This window comes from Acomys minous, assembly GCF_964271855.1.
Source record: "Acomys minous genome assembly, chromosome: 1".
In the NCBI taxonomy this organism is placed as follows: Eukaryota; Metazoa; Chordata; class Mammalia; order Rodentia; family Muridae; genus Acomys; species Acomys minous.
The window spans coordinates 26,181,800-26,209,782 of record NC_140483.1 but is presented as its reverse complement, the minus strand read 5'-3'; the positions used below and the strand labels follow the sequence as shown (position 1 = coordinate 26,209,782).

The window sequence follows — 27,983 nt, the reverse complement described above, 5'->3', positions numbered from 1 at the left end:
AGAGCGCTGTAAGTTCGAGGCCAGCCTGGTCTACAAAGTTAGTCCAGGAAAGCCAAGGCTATACAAAGAAACCTTGTCTCGAAAAACCAAAAGGAAAAAAAAAAAAAGAGTTCATATGACAGTCAATAAATCAATATTCAGGAGACTGAATAGATCCAAATACTCCGTATCTAAACTAATGTCACTAAGTCACCCAAGAATCAGAGAATCAAACATGATTTGGGCTGAGGATGTAGAGTAATTTGTAGTACACACCAAGCCCTGAGCTCTATCCCCAGCACCACATACATTTACCAGTGTGGTGGCACATCCTGCATGGCAGTGTGGTGGCACATCCTGCAATGGCCAGCACTCGAGAGGTGAAGAGAGTCGGCTCAGCAGGTTGAGGCCCATAGACTTCCGGACTTCATGTCCATCCCTACATCACAGCTGGAGGAAGGAGAAAACCAACTCCCAAGGGTGTAGTCCTCTACCTACACACACCACACACACACACACACACACACACACACACACACACACACACACAATGCACACACATAACACAAAATAAATTAGAAGAAAACAATTTGCTCAGTTTCATCTGTCATTTGGACGTTCTAAAGAAGATTTTTACAAGTGTGTGTGTGTGTGTGTGTGTGTGTGTGTGTGTGTACATAAAGTATGTGGACACACATGCTATAGCATACATTTTAAGGGTCAGTTCTCCAGAGCCCAGAGCCCAGTCAGATTATCATTGAACCACCGCAGAGCGTGGAGGACAGATTTCATTCGCAAAATTTTAAGAACCAAAGGTTCTCTACCACTAAAGAAACATTTCACCACTTCCATTCCTTCATAATTCCTATTCCATTATTTCACAAAAACATGGGTTATGCTTATAATTTACATATATGATTTATACATGATTAGGTTAGATGATCTAAATGATAAAGGTGATAATTATTTAAAGGGCAAGAAAAGTATAGTCCACTATAAATACACTCTCAAACATCTTATATAACTGAGGGCTGAAGAGATGGCTGTGTGGCTAAGAGCACTCGGTGCTCTTCCAGAGGACCAGGGTTCTTCCCAGCACCCATATGGGGGCTCATAACTATAACTCCAGACACTCAGACACTCATGCAGGCAAAATAAGAATGAATAAACTTGCCGGGCATGGTGGTGCATGCCTTTGTTTGTTTGTTTGTGTTTGTTTTTTCAAAATAGGGTCTTTCTGTGTAGCCTTGGCTGTCCTGGAGTCGCTTTGTAGACCAGGCTGGCCTCGAACTCATAGCGATCCATACTCAGGAGGCAGAGGCAAGTGGATCGCTGTGAGCTTGAGGCCAGCCTGGTCTACAAAGTGAGTCTAGGACAGCCAGAGCTACACAGAGAAACCGTCTCTGAAAACTAAAAAAAAAAAAGAATAAAAGAATAAACTTTTAGGGCCCAGTGTGGTGGTGCCCACCTTTAATCCCAATACTTGGAAGGCAGAGGCAGGTGGATCTCTATGAGTTTGAGGCCAGCCTGATCCTATAGAGTAAGTTCCAGGACACCTAGAACTGTTAATACAGAGGAACTCTGTCCCAAAATATAAATAAATAAATAAATAAAATAAAAATAAAAATAAATAGAAGAACCCTAAAAGACCTTGAACAGTTTCAACCTCACCAACACAGAACCCAGGAGCAAAAAGCCCTACCTCACAGTTTCTGTGGAACTCACAAATGTGAGCTGTCTACATCATAAAAGCTAATAAAAGCTCCACGCTGAGGAGAGCTGGTGGGAATCAGTTCTCTCCTTCCATCAGGTCTGTGCATGCGCAGGCTACCAATACACAATATATAAAACATTTTTCTTTTAAATTTGAAAGCAAGATTCTACAAAGAAACTACACCAAGCTCGAGACCTAAGCAACCCCTACGCTAAGAGGGAGTGTGAGGACCACAGGGGGTAGCCATCAGAAAGGACACTTCAAAGACGCTCAACCCAAGAACAAAGGAAGGCCTCCCCAAGGGAAGGCAGCAGGGAAGAGCTGCTGCTGGGGGCTTGGCTGCCTCTTCACCCCATAGTGTGGCTCACTGAACTAAGTGAAAGAATTTTAGGAGAAGCTGGGCAGTAGGAAGGCCCGCCTTGGGTGAGAAAAAGCAGGGCACACCTAGTGGGGGTGACTGTAAAAGAGCATGAGGCTGGCGTAAGGACACCAGGGGCCGGAGCATCACCCCTCAAGATCAAGCCAACAATTTGGAGGTGGAGGAAAATAACACAGTGCCTGCCCAAAGAATAAAGACGCACAGAGCCCGGGTCCGAGAAACACCTCTCTGGAAGGGTATGGGACAGGGCGACTGGATAGAAGGGGAGCAGCAGGGGTCCCAGCAACGGGACAGCACACGCCAGGATGACACGGCTCCACAGCATTCTGAGGCAGGCAGTCCAAAAGCAGGTGCTGACTCACAGTCAAGCTAGCCTAGGTATCAGCCCACACCTCAGTGGGGACCGCTTGTCCTGCATTACTCACAGCCCAGCCTCCCCTAAAAATACCTTTGAGGGGTGGTCATCATTTGCAGAAAAGCTCAAATGAGGCAGATTCAGAAAAGTTGGGTCCCGGGTCCACCTCTGTCTCTTAAGTCAAGACTTCCATTATCTCCTCTAGAAAGGAACCTGCCCGAAACACCAATAAAGGAGTGAAATAATTTGATTCTTTCGTGACAAAGCCTCATGATGAGAAAACAGAAGGAACTGTTTAGAAGCAGTCAGACCCTCAGGGGTGGGGCAGGGTGGGGGAACCTTCTCTCCGGTGTCAGGTTAGGTTCCACTAACACATAATATTTCAGGTGGGGCATGGTGGGGCATGCCTGTAATCCAGCACCTGGGAGGCAGAGGCAGGCAGATCTTGAGTTCGAGACCAGCCTGGTAAACAGAGTTCCAGGACAGCAAGAACGCAGAAAAACTGTTGGTTTTTTTTTTTGGGGGGGGGGGAGGCTATCTTGCCCTCCCCCTCCACACACCTCAAAAATAATAGCATTTCAATGGTTCTAAGGACACTAAGCTCTGGAGGAAGCAGCTGTCAGGAGCCAAGCACAGTACAGGGGAAAATCCAGTAGACCTGATGGAACCAGAAGAATCCTGGGTAACAAGTGCCCTTCTGGAAGCAGTGAGCAGCCGCACTGCAGGCCACTGTAGACAGCACCATGGACAATGCTATCAGTGAAAGTGGTTTAGTTAGACATGGGCAAAATACACAGCCCAGGACCACATCTGAGGCTTTTGACCTGTACACTGGACTGTGTTGGAGAGACATCAAGGTCTGTGAAAAGGAGAGTGACAGCGAGAGCTAACACAAGGAAGACCACTTGAGATGGTGTGACAAGGAGCAGATCCAGAGTCAGTCTTTATGGGTCAAGGGCAAGAGAAGGAATCGTACCCATAGTGATAAACGTATACAGGCATGGGGGTGGGCTGTCTGTTTTATTTCCACCTCCCTTCCAGTGTTATTTCTTGCTATCATCTGAACCTACTGTTTAGGGGGAAATAAGAGTATGACTTTTGATAACATTAAGGTCAGAAGAACTTTCTCATCTGCTGCAGAGTGGCTTCATGTTTTGGGGTTTAGGACACAGACTTAGGACCTTACACAAACTAGGCAAGAGCTCCATCATGGAGTTAACAGTCCCAGAGGTTTTTGTTTTGTTTCTTTCTTTCTTTCTCTCTCTCTCTTTCTCTCTTCCTTCCTTCCTTTCTTTCAGACAGGAACTCACACAATGTAGCCCTGGCTGACCTGGAACTTACTCTGTAGACCAGGCTGGCCTCAAACTCACAGATCCATATGCCTCTGCCTCCCAAGTGCTGCGACTAATGGTGTGCACCACCTCATTCAGCTTATTTAAGGGTTTGAATGCTTTGTCTATGTGTATGTATGTGGACCACATGTGTGCCTGGTGCTGCTTGCAGAGGCCAGAAGCTGTATCAGATCCTCTAGAACTGGGGTGCTAGGAATCAAACCCCAGTTCATTTGTTCTTTTGGGGGGGGGGGGTTCGAGGCATGGTTTCTCTGTGGAACAGTCCTGGCCATCCTGGACTCACTTTGTAGACCAGGCTGGCCTTAAACTCAGAAATCCACCTGCCTCAGCCTCCTGAGTGCTGGTGTTAAAGCGCTGCAATATTTGCCTTCTACAACCCAAATAATTTAGTCTGAGATAAAATATTTATACTCTGGACAGCCATAACATTACGACAAGGAGAGTCTCATAGGAAAAGGCCTCCGATGACGAACGGTCTTTTCTTCAGAAGGAGAGAGTAAAGGGACAAAACCGGGGTCCACGGCGCAGGGCTGCAGGGTCCCTCCATTTACTGTGGGTTAAGGAGATGTGAGCCTTGGTGTTCCTTCCATACAGTCTGCCCCATGTGACATCAGGAAGATGTGCTTCAGGTCACAGCTCTTACAGCCAGCAGCTGGAGTGCCAGTTGCTACCACTAACTACATCATCTGCATACATCATTAGTTCAGCCTCCTTTCGCTCATGTACATCCAGGTTTTGACTCCCAAAGGAGATTCGGTTTGTTCATGTTGACTTTGAAAACAAAAAGGAAGAAAGATAGAAAGGAAGGAGTGATGCAGGCAGAGGCAGGTGGATTAGAGTTCAAAGCCAGCCTGGTCTAGAGGCATGAGTTCCAGGACAACCTGGGCTTCACACAGAGAAACACTGTCTCTGGAAAAGCCAAAAATAAAATAAATTAAATTTGTGCCAGGAGTGGTGGTGCACCCCTTTAATCCCAGCACTCGGGAGGCAGAGGCAGGCAGATCTCTGTGAGTTCAGAGGTCAGCCTGGTCTACAAAGTGGGCCCAAAACAGCCAAGGCTACACAGAGAAACCTTGTCTCGAAAAACAAGAAAAAAGAAAATTCACATAGCCTGGTGTGGTAGCCCACACCTTCCATCCCAGTACTAAAGAGGCAGAGGCAGGTGGATCTCTGGGAGTGAGGCCAACCTAGCCTACCTATATAATGAGTTCCATGCCTGCCACGAAACTGTCAATATATAAACACACACACACTATTCTTTAACCATAACAAGCCATCATATGCCCAAATGCATATTTTGAAAACTGCATGAAGAGACCCTTCTTTCGTTGGGAGTTCCCTCTTAATTCCTCTCATTCCTCCTGGATGAGAAGCAGGTCAGCAGAAAGCTGGCTCCTCCCAGTGGCTAACCAGCCCTCCCACTTCCAGCTATCTAGGCGACCCTCAAAACCCATCCTTAGTACCAACTGTGAATGCAAGTCACTGAAAAAGTAACACAGAGTAAGATGTTTTCACCTTTTCAGCAAGCATGTCGGTTTTCCGCCTCTCTGGCAACTAAATTATTTAGATGCCTGCCAAGGTCATTTTGTTTCTAAATGTTCCACTCATCTGCTAGTTTAAAGTCATTTCTCCACTAAGGGGACCAGACTTTAGGCTAATGTGTTACCCCAGCTTCACCCCTGGTGTTACTCTGGGAATATCAGCCATGAATTAGAAAAGGCCCCTCTACAGCAGGAATTGTGGGATGAGAATAGTGGGGCAGAAATTCTGAAAGGAGCTGATAAGGAGTCCCGGATAGAATTAGCATCCTGGTTTTGCTTGCCATTCCTAGGCGCACTAGTGGATAATGTATTTTTAAACTTAGCATGTTCAAAGGCAAAGGGCAAAAAACCCAAGTCCAGAGATCTGAAGAGTCCCTCCTAGCCATGGAAGCCAAAGAGGAGGTGAACTTCATCAATACCGGAGCACAAAACTCTGAGTCTGGGTTGCTGGGATAAAGTATTCCAGACCTGGAGGGAAAATGCGTTAAAATCAAAATGGAGGAGGGGCCAAGGAGAAATGGGGTGGAAGCAAAAACCTCGTGGCGCGTGGCGCGCGTCTCATGGCGCCATCCAGCTTTCCTGCTCCACGCTCTCCTGCGTCAGGGCTAACCATCCCGCCTCACCAGCGGCCGCACGCGGCGCCCAGCTCCCCCAGGCGCCCACTGAACTTAGAGGCTGTTAAACGGCAGGCGATCAAGCAGCCACATCTTAAAGGGCAGACAGGAGGGAGTAAAGAAAGAACCATCTGGGAGGGCGCCACCCTTCTCCACCTGCAGTAAAGACCCAAGGTGAAGCCAAGACGCCCCTCGCTGCCTTGCAGGGGGTAAAGGGAGGAGAAGAGGTTCCCCGGAAAGTCAGACTCGGCAGCCCCTTCCCTGGCAACGAAGGAGCGAGAGACCCGGACACCGAAGCGCATTGAGCCAGTACAACTTTCTCACTAAGACCGATCCCATTTTCTCTTACAACCATAAAAGACAGCAACCCTGCTGTCATTCCATCTGTAACTGCACCCACCCGGCTTCGGCTCTTTCCCGGAAAAAATCCTGCAACCCTCAGGTAGCCGACAGCCGGCGCGCCAGCTCCCGCATCCCGGTCACCCTCGCAGCCCACGGGCATGGGCAGCCAGCAAAGGCCAGGCCGGGCGGAGGAACGCACCGGGGCTCGGAGGGAAGCCCCGTAAGCCCCTGTCCCTGTCCCCGAAATGCAAAACAATAAGCATCCGCTTTCCGCCCCTCCCCCACAGGACCCTGACCACGAGTCACAGCCGCCGCGGGGAACCGGCGAGGGCGCGCACCCTCCCTCGGTCCGGGACAGGGGAAAGACAAGCACCCGGGACCCTTGGGTCGTACCAGTCCCCTCTCTGGTCCCCAACGCCGCGCCCCGAGCCTGAGCGGCCGGGAGCGAGGATCGCGCGGGCCACGCGGTGGCAGGCTGCAACTGACACGGCCCGCGGGCGCCGGCCACATGCGCCACCCGCCGGGCGGGCAGGGCGCGCGGACCCGTACCTTGCCGCTCGCCGTGCCCCCGCTCACGCCGATCAGGAAGGGCTCGCCGCCGTTGGGCTGCTGGTGGTTCTGCAGGGTCTGCTCGCTGTCCCCAGCCATGACTCGCGCCGCCCCTCCTCTCGCAGCCTGTGCGAACCGACGCACGCTCCCCGCCCGCGACCGGGCTCGCTCAGCTCCTCGTAGCCGCCGCTGGTAGCCGCCGAGGTCGAGGCTGGGCCGGCCACGGCGAGAGCCGGGGCGGGGAGGGAGGGGGTGGGGAGAGGCCGAGATGGCTTTCCCGGAGGTGCCGAGAGCTCTCCTGTGCCCGTGGCGGCCCGTGGGGTTTACATCCCAGGCAGAGGTCAGCGTGATGAGGCTGCTCCAATCCGGGCGGGCTGCGGGCTGCTATTCGCCAGGAGTCTGGCCCCAGCCTCCGCCCCGCCCGGGCTCCGCCGCCGCCGGAGGTCTCTGGGAAAGGTGTGAGCGCCACTCCCCTCCCCACCCGCCCGATTAACCCTTTCTCGGACGGAGTCGAGAAACAGGCTAGGTCAGCGTTTTAAGGTGCCACCCTGCGTCCCTATTTCAAAAGAGATCAAAAGCGAGAAGAGGCTGCTAAGCAGACCAGAGAATGGAGGAAATGCCTCAGGTTTGAGACGCGAAACTGGAAACGGCTGTGGAGATGGAGATGGAGCAGAGTTAATGCGTTGGACCCTTTATCAACAATGAAACTTGTGTTTTCAGAGACCCCCTGTATACCAAAATAGTGTGTCAGCCGCTTGACTTGAGCGATTTCCTGTCTTGGAAACCCCCAAGTGCCATTTTCTTTGGCAGGTCTGTCCTCATGTGACTCCCTAAGAGAAGAGTGACTCGAGGACGGGTCCTCCTCCCTGGAAAAGCAGTGCCCTTCTTATACCACAGCATCCTAGATCTCCAGTACTAAAATCCTCGTGGAGCTAGGGTTAACGAAAATAGGAACAAAACTATGCCATTTCGATTCATTGATGACTTTAACTGACCTAGTTTATTACAAACAGGCAATTAGTCACTTGGTTAGGAAGATAAAGCCTAAGGAGGAGTCTTCACCTCCTGAGCCAGATTTCTTCAATTCACATCACTGTGCCTCGGTGTTCCAGTCTATTAAATGGGAATAAAAGTGCTCACACGCTAGGATTTTTGTAGGACTTAAATGAATTATCATAGGTAAAAATCTTTAGAACAATGCCTGAATATCACTATAGATCCTGTATCAGGGCTTGAAAAGACTCCTAAAGGACTGAACCAGAAAGGGCAGTTTTGCTAGGCACACCTAAAAGGTAGGGCTAGCTAGAATCTTTGCTTCTCTGAACTCTGAACAGATGGGCCCCTAAAAATGGGGGCTCAAGAGACTGGAAAGATGACTCAGCAGTTAAGTAGACCAGGCTGGCCTGGAACTCAGAGATCCACCGGCCCTGCCTTCCAAGTGCTAGGATTAAAGGTGTATGCCACCACGCCCTCCTGTCTCAGCTCACAGCTCTTAACTCTTGCTTCAGGAGATCTGAAACCCATTTTTAAGATTTTTTTGTTTTGTTTTGGGTTTTGGGTTTTTTGGTTGGTTGGTTGGTTTTGGTTTTTCAAAACAATGTTTCTCTGTTTAATAGCCCTAGCTGTCCTGGAACTCTGTAGACCAGTCTGGCCTCAAACTCACAGAGATCGCCCCACCTTTGCCTCCCCAGAGTGCTGGGATTAAAGGTGTGTGCCACCACTGCCCTGCTACAATTTTAAATTTTGAAAAAAAAATTAGAAAAATTTACACATTTTCTTCTTTTGGGTTTTTTTTGTGGGGGGGGAAGAGGGGATCAAGACACAGTTTCTTTGTGTAGCCTTGGCTGTTCTGGACTCACTTTGTAGACCAGGCTAGCCTCAAACTGACAGAGATCTTCCTGTTTCTGCCTCCCGAGTGTTGGGATCACAGGCAGCATCCATTTTCTTGTAGATGGTAGTTTTGAAAACATCGTCAAAGGGTATCAGGCTACTCGGTCAGGAATGGCAGGCCTCTGTTCATACTGACTTCAAAAACAAAAAGGAAGAAACTTCCAATTGTTTAGTGAGAAAACAATAAGGACTTAGCCAGATAGTCCTGTTGGTGGTGCACGCCTTTAATCCCCACACATGGGAGGTGGAGGCAGATGGATCTCTTGAGTTTGAGGCCAGCCTGGTCTACAGAGTTCCAAGACAGGCAGGACTATACAGAGAAACCCTGTCTTGGAAACCCCCCCCCCAAAAAAAAAAAAAAGAAAGAAAGGAAAAAGGCATAAGCACTGTTGCTTTTGTGGCTACTTTGTTCTAAGACAGGATCTTAGGTAACCCAGGATAACCCTGTACTCTCTACATAGGTGAAGATGACCTTTTGACCCACCACTCTCTACCTCCCAAGTGACAGGGTTACGGACACACGCCAACCACCATATCTACCTTATAGGTGTCCTTTTCTCGAAATATTTTATGTCACCTCCAACACTAAACTTCATTCCCAGGAAACCAAAATGAGAACGGCTGCCTGGTGCCCGTAGAAGGCATCTGGGAAAGGCTGGCTAGACCGCATCCCGTCAAACAACAGAGCTGGTGTGGATGGGCTGCCTTCCCCCAAACGTGAGGCCTGTTGGAATCCGGAGTTTAATGAGTCTACAAGTTGATATGGAGGTAGTGGGTCGCTAAGGTCGAAGCGGAAAATAAAGGCCACATCATGAACTTTTCCCAGATCTCCACTCCTGGCTTTTTCCATATTTTAACACAAATTTTCAAAGGTATTTGAAATATCTTGCAATAAACAATATATGTAGGCCTGGTACAGTGGCAAACAGCTTTAATCTCAGCACTTGGTAGGCAGAGGCAAGCCAATTTGGGAGTTGAGGGCCAACCTGGTCATCATTGTGAACTCCAGGCCAGCCAAGGCTACACAAAAAGCCCTCGGTCTCAAAAACAAACAAAAAAAGTATCACAACAAAACAATATACCTGCAGGGCGTCGTGGCCCACACCTTTAATCCCAGCACTCCAGGAGGCCAAGGCAAGCGGATTACTATAAATTCCAGGACAACCTAGTCTACAAAGAGAGTTGAAGGACAGCCAGGTTATTACATGGAGAAACCCTGTCTTGAAAAGCCAAAAACAGAAACAAAAATTATAAAAAAACAAAACAAAAAATATATATATATACCTACCACCTAGAGGCCACTGTAGATACCACACTAACTGTGCCATATCATGTAACTAGTTGTGTGCCCACACATCCCTCTGCCCATGAAGCCACTCTTTTTTTTTTTTTTTTTTTTTTTTGGTTTTTCAAGACAGGGTTTCTCTGTGTAGTCTTGGCTGTCCTAGACTCGCTTTGTAGTCCAGGCTGGCCTCGAACTCACAGCGATCCGCCTGCCTCTGCCTCCCGAGTGCTGGGATTAAAGGCGTGCGCCACCACGCCCGGCGGTCATGAAGCCACTCTTGTCTGAGGACCTATTTGTTCATTTTACTTGGCCCACTCTGAATTGAACATGTCTTGCAGTTTTTTCCCCTTTAATTACTACACCCAAACACCTAGGACAGTGGCTGGCACATAGTAGGGCTTCAAGTGACAGCTCCTTGTGTGAATAAAGGAGACACCACTCTTACATCTACATTCCCAAGGTCTCCTGAGGAGAATGACAAGTAGGATGCATCTGATGTGTGCTTGATAAAGGAACAAATGAGGCTAAGGGGAAAAGGTACCAACAAGTACACATTTTTTTTTAATCATATTAAAAGAAAATGTGAGCCTGGAGAGATGGCTCCAGGGTTAAGACTATTGTCTACTCTTCCACAGGACCAGGGTTCAATTCCCAGCATCCACATGGCAGCTCACAACTGTAGCTCCAGTTCCAGGGGATCCAACACCCTCACACAGACATTTATCCAAGCAAAACTCCAATGAACATAACATATATATATATATATCATCCCTGAAATTGTAATTGTGTGGTTACTACTTTTTAAGAGATAAGAACTTGCCCTGTAGATCTGGAGAGATGGCTCAGCGGTTAAGAGTAACAACTGCTGCTCTTCCAAAGGACCGAGGTTCAATTCCCAGCACTCACATGACAGCTCACAACTATCTGTAACTCCAAGATTGGACATGCAGGGAAAACACCAATGCATATAAAATACATTTTTTTAAAAACTTGCCCTGTAGAACAGGCTGGCCTTAAACCCACAGAGATCCTCCTGCCTCTGCCTCCTGAGTACTGGCATTAGAGGAATTTGCCAACTCATTCAGCTACTAAATTTACTTTTGAATTTTTTTCCCAGCTGTTATATTTTCAACGTAGTTTGTCCCCGCCAAAAAAATGCATTCTGATATTTGATTCCTTATGTAACAGTATAGAAAGGTCTTGGGACCTTTTAAGAAAGATAGGAATAGGTCACAGGAGCTGCACCCTCACAGTGGGATTAATGTAGCTCTCCTAGGAATGTTCGGTTCTTGGCTCCCTCTTGCTTCCTCTCTTATAGATTTCTGCAGCATCTACAGATCACTCGCCACATACTGTCTATGCTATGTCATCTTCCATATCGTGATGAAGCATAAAATTCGTCCCTCCCAGAAGCCTGTAGATTCCGGGGTTGTGCTTGGAGGCATTCCTATTTTCCATGGCTTTCTTTAGAATTCACAGTAACTTCCTACAGCTGGTCCTGGTGTGCCCATTACCTAGCTGAGCTTACTTTATACCCAAGCCAACTCAATGCATTCCTTTGCACCTTGCTCAATACTACTAATAATAGTGATTGACCTCTGTGCGTGAATTAATACCCACAAAAATGCCCTGAAGATGTTGAAAGCTTTCTATGTAAAGATAAGGCCTGGTTAGCAGATGCCGCCAGCTGCACACGCCCCCACACTGTTTTCACTTTGCCTCTCTGCTTCCCCTTCCCTGTCCTTAGGGCTGGCTTGCCTACAAAGAAGAAGTTGCCCTCTGTTTAAAGCATTAAGAGTACTCTCAGCATGGTGACCTCAACAAGGACTGTTCCAAGCAAAGCAAGCTGCCTCTGCTACTCTCTGTGCTGTGTCATCCGTCCTCTCTGGGGAGCCAGTCAAAAATCCCATAGCCAGGGATGCTCACATCACATTTGAGCCTATTCTGCAATTACACTGCAGAACTGAAATGAAGCGACTCCAATCTGACCCTCCCTCCCCTCCTACTAAGGAAAATATATGTGGGGTTTTGTTTTTGGTTTTGGTTTTTTCCTTAAGAGTTCCAACAGAGTCAAGAAAAAAATGTGTTTTCTTGTTATCCACGATCATTTTCTTTTATACAGGTTCAGCCTGCTCAAGCCCTGGCCCGGCTAAGGGTTAGGAATGAAGTCAGCATGAGTATGCAGCCCCAGCTGTAGCCAAAGAGCAATGAGACACTGCAGTTGACAGCCCTTTGTCTGCCCGCCCCCTCTCCCGAAGCACAGCACCCCCTCCTTCTGAGAAGCCAAGTGAATTGTTCTTCCTGCAGGTGCTTCACGAACAATGACCAATTCTTCGTTTGCCTATTCATCCCCCAACAGAATAATAGATGCTACCCCACACACACACACATACTTCAGCACCAGCCTGAGCAAATTTTTTTTTATCCCTTCTGTTGCCTTTCTAACTACTTTCCACCTTTCCTCATTCAGCAGTCTCTTTGACAAGCCGTTCATAACTGTTCTGAAAAGATGACCTTCCACTAGAAAGGCTATTTCAACCTCTCCACCCTGTGACCTTCATCATTTATGCAGAAAAGCAGAGTGCCCAGGGGGGGGAAAAAGAGAGGAAACACACAGTGCAATGTCAGACCCGCAGTGGCTGCAACACCAGCCGCTGCTGCAGCCATCCTCAGCAGTGCGGCTGGAGATGCTAGTGCTTGGGCTCCGCCCCAGAAGTTATGAATCAAGAATTCGATGGATGAGCCCGCCCCCCACCATCACCACCACCACCAGCAGTCTTTCACAAGCTCCCCCAGAACATCCATTTGCCCACTGCAGTTAGTGGACCGCTGACCCAGCTTGAGAATGAAGAAAGGCTAGCAAGAAAACCAAAGTTTATGTCCTGGCTTTGTTTCTAACTTGGAGACGGGGAGGTGGGGGTGGAGGGAGTCTCCCATACCCCAGGCTGGCCTGAATCTTGAACTTTCATCACAGAGCCCTCCCTGTTCATGTAGTGCCAGGGATCGTACCCAGGTCATGCTAGGCAAACAGCACTCCATCAAGTGAGCCCCGCCCCAAGCCCTGTTTCTACATTTGTAATTTTTGGGCAAGTTACTTGGAAATCTGTAAATGGCAGCACTGTTAAGTGATAACAAATTGGCAGAACGGTTGTAAAACATCATTACAAATTACTACATGTTCGTTGTTATGAATAATCTGAATAATCTCCTGCCCTCCTCTTTCTCATAGCTGTCTGGTTTACACAGAGTATACCATTCAGGGATTAGGTGTTCTAACAGAAGTATTCTTAATCCTCAAAGGCTCTTTGTAGTAAAAATTAAGACATACCGCCCTTTCATAAAGATATGCTAAGTGTAGACCCTTGCACAAATATAACAGTTGTGCAGCTGAATCTTCATGTGTGCCTCCTAAAGCAGGAGCGGGGGCTGTCTCTGACTACACTGCCTGCCTTTGGATCCCTTTCCCCTAATGGGGCTGCCTTGTCTAGCCGCAATAGAAAAAGATGTGCCTAGTCTTACTGCAACTTGATATGCCAAGGCTGGTTAATATTCATGGAAGGCCTCCCTTTGCTAAGGAGATGGGGTTTGGGGGGGGGGGGGGAAGAGTGAGGGGAGGTGAGAGGGAGGGACAGGAAGGAGAGGAGGGAGGGGAAGCTGGGACAAAATACAAAGTAAATAAATAACTTTGTTTTCTTTTCTTTCTTTCCTTCTTTCCTTCCTTTCCTTTTTTTCCAAGACAAGGTTTCTCTGTGTAGCTTTGGCTGTCCTGGACTTTGAAGACCAGGCTGGTCTCAAATTCACATCGATTTGCCTGCCTCTGCCTCCCTGAGTGCTGGTATTACAGGTGTGTGCCACCGCACCTGGCAATAAAAAACTTAATTAAAAAAAGATATGCTAAATGTGCACAAGCCATGCACATATACATGCACATATAATAAAATGTCTCCAAATAAAAAGAAATGATAGCCAGGCATGGTGGTACACACTTTTAATCCCAATACCTAGGAGACAGAGGCAGGCGGATCACTGTGAGTTCAAGGCTAGGGTGGTCTACAGAGTAAGTTCAGGACAGCCAAAACTACACAGAGAAGCCCTGTCTTGAAAAACCAAAAAAAAAAAAAAAAAAAAAAAAATATATATATATATATATATATATATATATATATATAGAGTCAAATGTTTAAACTGATATTTACATTATATAATTAATATACACACATATATGTACAACATTCCAACATATCTACTAATGCACACAATTTTTTATATTTTATGTATTTGTTTAAAATTACCATTTAGTATGCAGATATAAGTGAATATATACCATTTGACTCTTTCTGCTTCTGGGTTAACTCACTCATTATGATCATTTCTAGTTCAATCCATTTGTCCACAAATTTCAGGAATTCCTTGTTTTTAATAGCTGAGTAGTATTTCATAGTGTAAATGTACCACAGTTTCTTTATCCATTCTTCTACTGAGGGACACTTAGGCTGTTTCCATGTTATGGCTATTATGAATAAGGCTGCTATGAACATGGTTGAGCAAATTTTCTTGTTGTATGCTGGAGCATCTTCTGGGTATATTCCAGGGGCATGTCCCATGAAAGTCTACACTAACCAGGAAACTGGGACAGAGGGGAGGACATCCTATTGGGACTCTAGATGAGAGAAGCATGGGAGAATGGCAAAGTTGAAAGATCCAGAGGATCCTAGAAACCTACAAGAAGAACATTATGATAGGCAGATTTGGGCTCAGGGGTCCCGCTCAAACTATGGCACCAGCCAAGGACAATACAGGCCATAAACTTCAAACCCCTACCCAGATCTAACCAATGGACAGGACATTCTCCACAGTTGAGTGGAGAGTGGGGTCTGACTTTCACAGGAACTCTGGTGCCTCATATTTGACCAAGTCCCCTGAATGGGGAGACCTGGTGGCACTCAGAGGAAGGATAGCAGGCTACCAAGAAGAGACTTGATACCCTATGAGCATATACAGGGGGAGGAAGTCTCACTCAGTCACAGTCATAGGGGAGGGGAGTAAGGGGAAAATGGGAGGGAGGGAGGAATGGGAGGATACAAGGGAGGGGATAACCATTGAACTGTAATATGAATAAATTAATAAAATTTAAAAATAAATAAATAAAATTACCATTTAGTTGAGACAGAGTCTCACTCTGTAGCTTACCAGGACTTCAGAGACTGTGTCTCAAAGTAGCATCAACAAAAGCAAAAGGCAATGTTGGGACTAGAGAGACGGCTCCTCCATTAAGAGCTCTCACCACTCTCAAGGACCTGAGTTCAGCTGTCAATACCCAGTTATCCAGTTACAGCCACCATTAACTCCAGCTCCTGGGAATCTGGCACTTTTTCCTGGCCTCAAGGGACACTGCTCTCACCTGCACAAAATTTAAAACTCAAACACACATAATTAAATGTTTTGAAAACATATGTTTGTTTGGTTTGGTTTTTCAACACAGGGTTTCTCTGTGTAGCCCTGGCTGTCCTGGACTCACTTTGTAGACCAGGCTGGCCTTGAACTCACAGCGATCCATCTGCCTCTGCTTCCTAAATGCTGGGATTAAAGGCGTGCACCACCACGCCTGGCTTGAGAACATTTTTTTTTTAAAGATAATGATCAGAATTGGAATGTCTATAAAGTCAGAAATAAATTATGTATGAGACCTGGAGGAAATGGGTGAGAGACTAGGAATGGGCCTTGAACACACTAACAGACACTGAGGAGCTAAGGAGACATTCCAGTCCAATAAACCTTTTGTCACACAAGCATGAAGCCCCAAGTTAGGTCCCCAAAACCAATTCAAAGTGCAGAATCAGCAAGCCCAGACACACCTAGTACTGGGGAGGTGGCCACAAGAGCATCCCTCCTGCTTGCTGGCCAGCCAGTTTAGACAAATCAGTGAGGCCCAGGTTCAGTGAGAGACCTTGTCTCAAAAAGCAAGGCGGAGCCAGGCACTTTGGCCCACACCTTTAATCCCAGCATTCTGGGAGGCAGAGGCAGGCAGAGCTCTGTGAGTCCAGGATAGCCAAGGGTACCCAGAGAAACCCTGTCTTGAAAACAAAAACCAAAGAAACAAACACAAGGCGGAGAGGCACGTTTGGTGGCACACACCATTGGTTTCAATACTTAGGAGACAGAATTGGAGGCCAGTCAGGGCTAAAGAGACTCTGGGATTTAAAAAAAAAAAAAAGTCAATGACAGGCTGGGAGAAGAAAAAGGAATTTTCTTAGGAACTGGCAAAAAAAAAAAAGCATAGAAAAATGGTTGGGAATTTAATACCTCTTGTCTTCCCATGAGCCGTCTGTGAAATAACGGTACAATTTAGCAGCCTTCGGTTTTGCCCTTATGTGTGAAATGCCTGCAGTACTGCACCAGAACATTAGTCCCTTTCATTAGCATACCCCTCCAGTGACGGTCAATACCAGAGAAGGCTCCTTGTATATTTAGTTTGGGGGTTTTGTTGTTTGATTTATTTTGCTCTTGTATTTGTTTTTATTTTGAAAAAAAAAAATCTTGTAGCCACTGGCTGGCCCCAAATTTGCTTTGAAGCTATGACTGACTTGGCTTGTCTCTTTTGTTAGAAGCATATACATGTACTAATTGGTATACATACGTGTGTGTATAGATGGAGACAGGACCTCACATATTCCAGGCTGGCTTCACACTCACAATGAAGACAAAATAACCTTGAATTGCTAATCCTTTTGCCTCCATCTTCCAAAGGTTGGAATTACAGGCATGTGTCACTATGCCTAATTTTATTCACTGCTGGGAATCAATTCCAGAGCTTCATGATTGCTAGGCAAACCAACTGAGCCAAATCACTGCTTCCGTTACTACATTTCTTATATATTATTTTTATTATGTCTGTCTCTTTGTTTGTTTTTTGTTTTTCGAGACAGGGTTTCTCTGTGTAGCCTTGGCTGTCCTGGACTCGATTTGTAGACCAGGCTGGCCTCTAACTCATAGAGATCCACCTGCCTCTGCCTCCCGAGTGCTGGGATTAAAGGCGTGCACCAGCAGCAGCAGCAGCAGCACCTTTTTATTATGAAATATCCTTATTTACCCCTTGTAAGCCCTACGTTCTGAGCCTATTTGGGACCCAGGGCCATGGCTCAGTCAGCAGTAGAGCACGTCAACCATTTGAACCCCTAATAGCTTGTCTGAAAATAAAGTAGCAACGAAGCTCTCTTGTAATTACTGTTTACACAGTGTATTCTTTCCTGACTTTTAGGGTTTGGGGTTTTTTTCTTTTTCTTTTTCTTCCTTTCTTTGTGTAGCCTTGGCTGTCCTGGAACTCACTCTGTAGACCAGGCTGTCCTGGAACTCAGAGGTCTGCCTGCCTCTGCCTCCCTAGTGCTGGGATTAAAAGTGTGTACTGCAGCCGACACCACCTGGCCCGACTTTTATTTTTAGCAGACTTGTACTCATGAACCTAAACTATTTCTTTTGTTGACAGCTTATAACAGGATCTTGCTTGTTGTTTTATCTAGGCTGACAATCTATAATAGGTCTGTTTGCAGAGTAATGGGTCGGCAGGCCGCAAGTTCTATTTTTTGCTTATCTGTTATGTCTTTATTTTGTTTTCAAAAATAGTTCTGCGGGATAAAGAACTCTTAGTTGAGAGTTTTGTTTTGTTGGTGCTGGTGCTGGTGTGTTTGTTTGTTTGTTTTAGAGACTCTTTATGTGTGTTTGCACCTGTTCTTCTCTATCTGCACCATGTGGGTATGGACACCCCCATAGTCCAGAGAGAATGCTGGGTCCCTGGATCTGGGGCTACACGTAGTTGGGTGCTGGGACCCAAAATGAATCCTCTGCAAGAGCAGCCCATGCCCTTAACTGCTGAGTCATCACTCCCATCAGGCACACATTGGTCTCAAATTCCTGGAAGACAACAATGGAGTTTCTGGTTCTCCCTGAGTACTGGAATAACAGGTGCACTCCATCACACAGAATGTCTGTGGTGCTGGAGAGCCACCCTAAGGCTCATGCATGCTAGACAAGCGCTCTACCGACTGAACTTCATCTCAGGCATTTTTTTTTTTTGACAGGGTCTCAAACTGTAGACCAGGCTGGCATCCACATTACAATCCTTCTGCCTCAACCTCCCAAGGGTTGAGATTAATAGTTTGCAATGCCATACCCAGTTGGTTGTTTTTGTTTCTTTCTCTCTCTCTCTCTCTCTCTCTCTCTCTCTCTCTCTCTCTCTCTCTCTCTCGTTTTCCAATAATAGGTCTAAATTTAAACTGTGTAATCTGAGCCAGGCAAGGTGGCGCACGCCTTTAATCCCAGCACTCAGGAGGCAGAGGCAGGTGGATCACTGTGAGTTTGAGGCCAGCGTGGTCTACAGAGTGAGACCAGGACAGTCAAGGCTTCACATAGAAACCCTGTCTGGAAAAACAAAACAAAAACAAAACAAACAAAAAACTGTATAATCTGTTTCAGCACCTGGCATGTCATTATTGGTGTTTTCACTGCTTTGACTGTGTGTGTGTGTGTGTGTGTGTGTGTGTGTGTGTGTGTGTGTGTGTTGTGGCAGTACTCATGTGAAGGTGACAACTTTTGAAGACAGTTCTCTCTTTCAACCATGTGGGGTGGGTTGGCGGGATTGGTGGCAGGCACCTTTACCCTGCCTGCTGAGATGCCCACCAGCCCTCCACTGTCTTATTTTTGCCGGTTTACTGGGTCAGCTTTGCCTGCCTTCTTGGCTAAGTTTCTGGCTGTTGAGACTCAATAGCTTCCTAGATGAGCAGTCACTCAGAGGCTTAGGTAAAGGGTATACTCACACCTTGAGGCAGTGGGCACCTTCGGCTGACTGTTGCATTAGGGAATGGCTAGGACTTTGAGGCTGGGCTTTCCCAGGTCCCTTAGGTTCTCTGCACTCACGCATAGTGACCCCCTCAGCCAAGGAAGTATGAGGAACTTATTTTGCTGCCTCCATCTCTATGTTAAATTTCTCACCATTTCATACCTTGAACCAAGACCTCCATCTCAAACTGGCACTGGGGTTGTGAGATGGCTCTGTGGGTAGAGACACTTGCTGCCAAAGCCAACGACCTGAGTTCGGTCCCCAGGACTCACCTCACATGGAAAGAGAGAATACTGTGACCTCTTGTGTGAATGTAATGGCTCAGGGTTACAGTGGAAAGCCGAAGGATGAGGAAGTTTCAACCTTGTAAACCTCTAATATGAGGAGGAGTTGGCTACCTCCCCGCTCCCAACCCCGCACCACAAAGCCGTCTATCTCACCACCAAGAGTGTATTACCCTGACAGTTAGCAGGCTTCACTCCTTGTTTGACCTTATAAAAGTCTCCTCCCCACCCCACCCCGCCTTCAGTATGTAGATGGAGCCTTGGCCAATGGTACATGGCCCCACAAAAATTGCCCCAGAGACCCTGGCTACCTCCCCAGAGCCATAAATATCCCAGGATAAACCAAACCAGCCCTCCGAAGATGTCCCCAGGTGTGTTCTTTACCAGTGCACTATCTGCCAACCCCAGACCCTACACGGTACACACCCAGGCCCCCGTCAGCTTCCCTTCCTCCGGTCCAGCTCGGTGTGCAATGGCCCTGGATATCCCAAAGGCAAAGCAGACATGGAGTGACAACCTCCAAGTCCATACTGTGATGCTCACACACACACACACACACACACACACACACACACACACACACAAATATATATTTAAAGCACTTTTTAAGCCCAACGTGGTGGCACATGCCTTTAATCCCAGCACTTGGGAGGCAGAGGCAGGCAGATCTCTGTCAGTTTGAGGCCAGCCTGGTCTACAAAGTGAGTACAGGACAGCCAGGGCTACAAGAGAATCCCTGTCTCTAAAAACCAAAAACAAAATGAAAACTAAACAAAACCAAACCAAAACACACACACATACACACACACACACACCCCAACACAACAACAACAAAATAAAATATTTTTTTCCAATTAGTTCATCATTATTGCTGGAAGAGCAAAGGCTTTCCCCCATGCTTTGTAGAATCAGACTCCTTTAGAAAAACTGGCATCCAATTTGAAATTTGTCAAATAAAATGAAACTTGAGGCCTGATATGTTGTTTTAATTGAAAATCCCTGATCATTCTATTTTACCAATGAAGACCCAGGAGCCAGATGCTGTGGTGAATACCCTGCTCAGAGAGGCAAAGAAAGCACCCAGCTGACCGCCTTAATCAGCTCACATCCCAATGGAAAAAGCCCCAAATTGCTCACTAACTCAGCTGAGGGCCCAGGCAAAAGGCTTGCTACCTCAAAGCCCAAAGTGGGGGGGAGGAGGGAGGGAAGGCCAAGGAGCTAAGGATCTTAAGAGCTAGAGAGCTAAGAGCCAAAGAGCTAAAAGCTAAAGAGCTAAAAAAGCTCAAGCTAAAATCCTAAGCACTAAAGAGTTAAAGGGCCCTTCTCTTTTTTTGTGTTTTTTGTTTTTCGAAACAGGGTTTCTCTGTATAGCTTTGGCTGTCCTGGACTCACTTTGTAGACCAGGCTGGCCTCAAACTCACAGAGATCCGACTGCTTCTGCCTCCCAAGTGCTGGGATTAAAGGTATGCCCCCACCACACCCACCCGCCTAAGGCCCTTCTCCTTTTACATGCTGTCTTAAATACCCCCAACTCTTTAATCCCTGTCAGCTGGGTTTCTTGCTCCACCTCTTGACCTAGGGTTAATGTTATTAAATCCTGTGTACAGCTAGCTTTTAGATTAAAGATGTGTGTTAGGGTTTAGCCACACCAAACGAAAGACAGGTTTTCACAGTTCACAATCTCAGGGATCACAATGGGATACTGATATTTTTACCAAAGAATTCTGCCAAACATTTAAAGGAGAGTGTGGTGGTTTGAGTGAGATGCCTCCCCTGTAGTCTCAGGCTATAACTTGGTCCCCAGCTGGTGATTCTGTTTGGGGAGGCTTAGGGGGTGTGGCTTTGTTGGAGAAAGTATGTCATTGGAGGGTGGGTTTGAGGTTTCAAAGCCTTGCGCCATTCCCACTGTGCTCTCTCTGCTGCCTGCTTGCAGTTGAAGATGCACGCCTCTCACTTTCTGCTTCAGCCACTATGCCTTCACTCCACCATCACGAACTCTGAAACCGTAAGCCTGAATAGACCCTTTCATGGCCATGGTATTTGATCACAGCAGTAGAAAAGTGACTAATACAAAAGAATTAATGCTGAGATTACACCAATCCTGCCATAGAGAAGAGGGGTGTTTTGTAACTCAGTTTATGTGAGACATAGTGGTATACACCTGTATCCTAGAAGTTAGACCTCATGAATTTAAGTTCAAGGCCAGCCTACACTATGTAGTGAGAGCCGCTGGCAGTGAAAAGAAAGGCCAACTGGGCCTGATGGCATGTCCGTAATCCTAGGATTTGGGAAGTAAAGGCAGGAAGATTGTAAAACCAAGGTTATCCTTGCCTGCACAGCTTAAGCTACTAGAGACCCAATCTATCTCAAAACAACCAAAAGCGGGGAGGAACAACATGGCTCAGTTGATAAAGTACCTGCCACCCAAACATTAGGACCTGCCTTGAGATCTCCAGCACCCACAGAAAAGCTGGGTGTGGTCACACATTTCAGCAGCTCTAGCACTACTCGGGCAGAGAGAGGTAGAGCCTGAGAGCTGGCTAGTCTAGGCAAGAGGTGACCCATGTTGCTGTAATTTGTGTGTTCATTGTGTGGGCATGCACATGAGTGTGCAGGTGAGCATGCATATATGTATGTGGAAGCCAGCCAGAGGCTCACCTTGGTCTTTATTCCTCAGGCATCTTACACTTTTGTTGTTGGTTGTTTTAAAAAGACACATGAGCCGGACGCGGTGGTGCGCGCCTGTAGTCCCAGCACTCAGGAGGCAGAGGCAGGCGGATCTCTGTGACTTCAAGGTCAGTCTGGTCTACAAAGTGAGTCCAGGACAACCAAGGCAACACAGAGAAACCCTGTCTCGAAAAACTTAAAACAAAAACAAAATAAAAAGACACATGATAGCGCGCCCTTAAAAAGACACATAATAGCCGAGTGCAGTGGCACACCCCTGTAATCCCAGCACTCAGTGAGGCAAAGACAGGCAGGTCTCTGTGAGTTCAAGGCTTGCCTGTACTACATAGCAAGTCCTATTTATTACATGAGCTACATGACTTGTTTGCTTCTCCAGTCTTGGTCTTCCTCAGAGAGTGCCCCACTCACCCCCTTGCCTTCAGCAATAGCCAGTCTTGCTGCAATGCTGGCAAGAAGCTTGCCCTGCTGGAATTTCTACTCCAGAAAACTGCTGATTCGGGGGTGGGGGAGGCGTGTCCTTTTTTCGTTAGTGCTTCCTGTGATCATTTTTTTCTGTCTCCTCTGGGGACAGCTTGGTTTTCTCCTTGCTGTGCACGGAGGGGCTCTTCCACTGTCTGTGCTGTGTGCTGCTATTGAGCCTAGTGGGGTTCTACACCGGGGCCTTTGTGTGGACCAGCATGTTATTGGATACATTGTAGACAGGGTCAATGGTCCTTGTTTTGTTAGTACAACACTCAGAGTGCCAGGAGACACTCCCCACATCCAAGCTCAGGGTATGGCACTTTTCTGCCTCCTCTGCTGGGGGTATTCGTGGTGGGCCCATCTCCCAGGGATCTTTCTGTCTCTGCCTCCTCAGAGCTCAGGGTTTTTTTTCTTCATTTTTACATAAACATTTATATTATTATGCATAAATATAATAAACCACATACAGCAAGAAGAACCACAAAACAATCAATATTATAAAAATGTTACATTCATAAAGTTTTGGCTATTTAAATTTAGTAGAAGAAAACATTTTTCCTATCTTGGTGCGAATAAACTTCTGAATGTAAATCAATATCTATCGTATCTCATCTCTATCAACTTAAAACATCTATCTAGACCTAAAAACATCTTTACCCCTAAACAACAAAGTTTAATTGTAAAACTAAACTATCTGGCCTTCAACCCCATCAGAGACTTGAGAAGGGATAAAATTAATTACTTGAGGAAACCAGAAGTGCAGATTAGCAGCTTCCAAAATGAAAAAAGTGACAGTTTGCTGCCTGAACAGTCACCCAAAACTCTCTATAACATCAGAGCATCATCTTCAGCCTTGTGAGGCAGGAACTATTTTATTTTTTGTTTTTTTGAGACAGGGTTTCTCTGTGTAACCTTGGCTGTCCTGGAACTCTCTTTGTAGACCAAGATGGTCTAGAACTCACAGAGATCCACCTGCCTCTGCCTCTCAGTGCTGGGATTAAAGGCGTGCGCCACCACGCCCAGCAGCAGGAACTATTTTTAATGTAGGTTCTGGGGATCACACTCAAGTCCTTGTACTTCCAAGATAAGCATTTTACCAACCGAGAAGCATTTTTCCTTTTCTTTGCTGGTTTCTAGTTGTTATTGTAACTACTACTAGGGATGAGTGAGGTGTGTGGGTGAAGAGGCATCTGCCACAGCGCACGCGTTGGGGGTCAGAGGACAACTTTCTAACCCGCTTCTCTCCTTTGACCATGGTTCCAGTTGAACTCATGTTGTGAGACTTGAACCTCAAGTGTTTTCACATGGTGAGCCATCTACCGAGCTCCTCCTTCCTCCCCCTGCTTCCCTCCTTCTTTCCCTCCTTTCCTCCCTCCCTCTGTCCCTCCTTCCTTCCCTCCCTCCCTCCCTCCCTCCCTCCCTCTCTCCCTCCCTCTCTTTTTCTCTCTTTTTTGAGGCAGGGCCCTGCTAGGAAGCCCAGGCTGACTTAGAACTCAACAACTCCTCTGCCCTTACCTCCCAAACACTGGGAGGTCTGATGCCCAGCAACACACCAAGCCAGTTTCATTGCTTTCACGAAAGAACAATATTCCTCTCTCTCTCTCTCTCTCTCTCTCTCTCTCTCTCTCTCTCTCTCCCTCTCTCTCTCTCTCTGTGTGTGTGTGTGTGTGTGTGTGTGTGTGTGTGTGTGTGACATTTTGTTTTCCCATTCAACAATTAGTAGACATAAAGATAATGTATCTATTTTGGCCACTGTGAGTGCAGTGAATACAATTTTAACAAGCCAATCTAGCAAAACAGAAAAACTGGTATACCATAACCAAATTTCACTTATTTTGTATTTTTAAAAATGAGATCAGTTTAATATGTGAAATATCTACTTTAAATAATTTATATCTGGCTAAAAAAAAAAACCCTAACCAGTAAAATGTATGAATTTAAATAGAGATAAGAGCCGGGCATGGTGGCACATGCCTTTAATCCCAGCACTCAGGAGGTAGAGACAGGCGGATTGCTGTGAGCTTGAGGCCAGCCTGGTCTACAAAGTGAGTCCAGGATGGCCAAGGCTACACAGAGAAACCCTGTCTCGAAAAACCAAAAAAAAAAATAAATAAATAAAAAATATAAATAAATAAATAAATAGAGATAAAAGTGCCAGGTACAGTGGCACATAGCTGTGATCCCAGCACTTGGGAGGCACAAGAAGGTGGATCTCTGTGAGTTCGAGACCAGCCTGGTCTCCAAAGCGAGTCCAGGACAGCCAGAGCTACACAGAGAAACCCTGTCTCAAAAAAAGAAAAAGAAAAAAGAAAAAGAAAGAAAGATGAAAGCTGTGAAACCAGGTGATGGTGTTATGTGCATTCAATCTCAGCACTTGAAGGCATAGTCAGGCAGATCTCTGAGTAGAGCCAGCCTGGTCTACAGAGCTAGTTCCAAGATAGCCAGGGCTACACAGAGAAACTCTGTCTTGAAAAACCAAAAGAAAGGGGCTAGAGGGATGGCTCAGAGGTTAAGGCACTAGCTGCTCTTCCAGAGGTCCTGAGTTCAAACTGCAGCAACCACATGATGGCTCACAACTGTCTGTAATATGACTTGATGCCCTTCTGGTGTGCACTAAGACAGCGTACTCACATACATAATAAATAAATAAGTATCTTTGAAAAGAAAAGGTTGTGGTAACTATAAACAAACCCTTCCTTCCTAGAATGTCTGAAAGTAGTATTTCCCCAACTGCTCCTTGCAACAGTAAGGCTGGGAAAGAAAAAGACAGGGGGGATGAGTAAATTTAAGAAAATCTGCATGTAGCTGGGTGCGGTGACACACACCTGTAACCCCAGCACTTGGGGAGGCAGAGGCAAGGGGACCACTGTGAATTTGAAGCCAGCCTGGTCTACAAAGTGAGTCCAGGACAGCCAAAGCTACACAGAGAAGTCCAGTCTCAAAAAAGCAGAGGGGGGTGGGGGGGGGAGAGAGAAAGAGAGAGAGAGAGAGAGAGAGAGAGAGAGAGAGAGAGAGAGAGAGAGAGAGAGAGCGCGTGTGAGCGCATGCGCCCTGTTCCTACCCTAACATCTTGAGAGATAAGGTGCATAGTATTAGCATGACAAGCAGGATGAGTAACTCTAGGGAGGTTACTTGCTTATCACCTAAGCAAGCACAGCTTTTTTTTCCCCCCCTGAAGAAGAAGAAATCGGGATCAGCTTGTCCAGTGTGCACTATGCGCACTGCCTTTCCTAGACCGGTGTGCTGGAGCTAGCAGAAAGAGAACCAGCCCAGCAGACCACACCCTGTCTCAGAGTTTGGGTCTGCCAGTAACTGGCTAGATGCTCTCTGGAGCTACTTATTCATATTGCTGTTAGTTTATTCCACTGCAAAGTGAAGGAAATGACATTTAGCTGTTGAAGCTCCTTTCCAGCTCAGGATTTATATTATTTTCACATGGTGGCCAGGCTTCTCTCCGTTCTTACACATTACAGAGAATCAAAGCAGTAGAGGTGAGGTGAGCCAAAGACAATATACTTGATTCACTGTTCACCGAAACACCTCAACTGTGTTCCACATGAAGTGCCACAGAGATTTCTGTGACACGTTGCACAGGGACATGACTGGCTATCACATATAGTGACTTGTCACGTGGTTAGCAGAGTAAGGGCTCATTGCTATTTTTCTTGTTAAGCATTATTATATTTATTTATTACTATTTTCCCCTATCACACATGTAGAGTAGAATTGTGGACAATTTAGAGAGTCTGTGAGTTTGGATTTTGCTTTTTAAAAATTGGCTTGAGAGATGGCTCAGCAGTTAAGAGCACTGTCTGCTCCTCCAGAGGTCCTGAGTTCAATTCCCAGCAACCACATGGTGGCTCACAAGCATCTGTAATGTAATCTGATGTTCTCTTCTGGCCTGCAGGTGTATATGCAGGCAGAGCACTATATACATAATAGTAAATAAATTTTTAAAAATTTTTTAAAAATTAAAAAAAAAAAGCACAACTAAGCCAGGCGTGGTGGTGCACACCTTTAATCCCTGCAGTCCGGAGGCAGAGGCAGGCGGATCACTGTGAGTTCGAGGCCAGCTTGGTCTATAAAGCAAGTCCACGACAGCCAAGGCTACATAGAGAAACCCTGTCTTGAAAAACAAAGAACCAAAAAACAAACAAACAAAAATGCACCGCTAGAGAGAGGGCTCAGCAGTTAATAGCTCATACGGCCTTTGCAGAGAACTCAAGTTCGGATCTCAGCGGCATGCGAGTGGGCGCGCTTGCAAACCCGCCCCCCCCCCCAACACACACACCATATAAACATGCGCTTACAATTGTTTTAAGTGTAGGATGACATTTAAGGCTCCAGTAAGAGATACATGTTGTTATCTCTTCTCTCCCTCCTGTTTCTTTGAGACAATGTTTCCTGTATACCATGCTGGCTTCAAACTCATCACCAAGCTGGGATGACACAGCACTTTTGGTCCTCCAGGCTCCCCACCTCTCCAGTGCTAGGATCATAGGCATTGGCTACCACGCTTTATTTAACCTGATTCTGGGAACCGAATCAGTGCTACACAAGCACTCTACCAACTAAGTTTTGTCACTTAATACTCTGTTTTCTTTCCTTTTTTCTGAGACAGGGTCTTTATAGGTAGACTAGGCTGGTCTTAAACTTACAGATGCACCCACTTCTGCCTTCCAAGTGTAGATTAAAGCTCCTTAAAAAAAATGTGTAGTGGATGTAAACATGTTTTTGTTTTGATCCCAAGTGTGGGATGTGAAGCACACTTGTGTGAGGGTGTGCAGTGTTTCTCCACTGGAAACAGACTTGTGAGAGAACAGGTGATACTTGTCCACTTGAAGAGAAACTACCTCTTGCAGGGGCATGGTCTTTTCCAACTGATAAACATCCTAATATGGACTCTGAAAGGATATATATATATATATCCCAAAAAAAGAGGCTTGGCTTTTTTGGTTTTGACATTGATTCTTGTTGGGTTTTGTTTTTTTCAAGACAGGGTTTCTCTGTGTAGCCTTGCCTGTCCTGGACTCACTTTGTAGACAAGCCTGGTCTCGAACTCAGAGCGATCCACCATGCCCTGCTTGGCATTGCTTCTTATTGTTTGGCTGTTCATCGCTCCACTTAGAGACGCTCCTCGGGAGAACTGCTCCAAAGAAGGCTTCAAGGTTCCTGGTTTTAGCTGCTGCTTGGAATTCCGGCTGCTGTGGTTGCAGTCACCTTTGCTGAGTTGCTGAGTTGCTGTTTAGCCTGTCTACTGAAATCCTCACTATGAAAAGTGGAATTGCTACAAGGAACTGAATCTGAAAAGGTCTACTTCTCCTGTTCCCATTAACCTCTTTTCTCTCCTATCTAGGGTAGGGGGGTTAGAAGGGAGGTGTAAGCATTGAAGAACCCCAAAGAAAGTAGGTTTAGAAAAGTTCAAAACCTGCATTAATGGACTCAAGTAATTCATACAAATTTGAGCTAACAATACCCGGGTTTTGTCTTTCTCATCACCGACTCTGCCTGTCAGTGGTGGCATATGCCTTTGATCCTAGCACTAAGGTGGCAGAGGCAAGTGGATTTCTGACTGTGAGGTCAGCCTGGGAGTTCAAGGGAGTTCAAGGACAGCCAGGGCTATTCAGAGAAACCCTTCGGAAAAAAAATTTTTTTTTAATATTGCGTGCATGTGGTGTGATGTGTGTTGGTCTACACATGGGACAGTCCACATGCA

General features: G+C 46.5%; 1 protein-coding gene across 3 annotated transcripts in view; it reads right to left on the bottom strand.

Annotated features, from left to right (window-relative positions):
- UCK2 (uridine-cytidine kinase 2) overlaps positions 1-15,172 on the bottom strand; it is a 79,927-nt gene extending 64,755 nt beyond the window's left edge. The window contains exon 1 of one of the 3 annotated variants that reach the window (XM_084774187.1): positions 15,155-15,172. In XM_084774187.1, coding sequence (XP_084630313.1) covers positions 15,155-15,157 — 3 coding nt within the window. In that variant the 5' untranslated portion in view covers positions 15,158-15,172. The other 2 variants (XM_084774185.1, XM_084774184.1) reach the window with 2 other exon arrangements.
- Between the last annotated feature and the right edge of the window lie 12,811 nt (positions 15,173-27,983).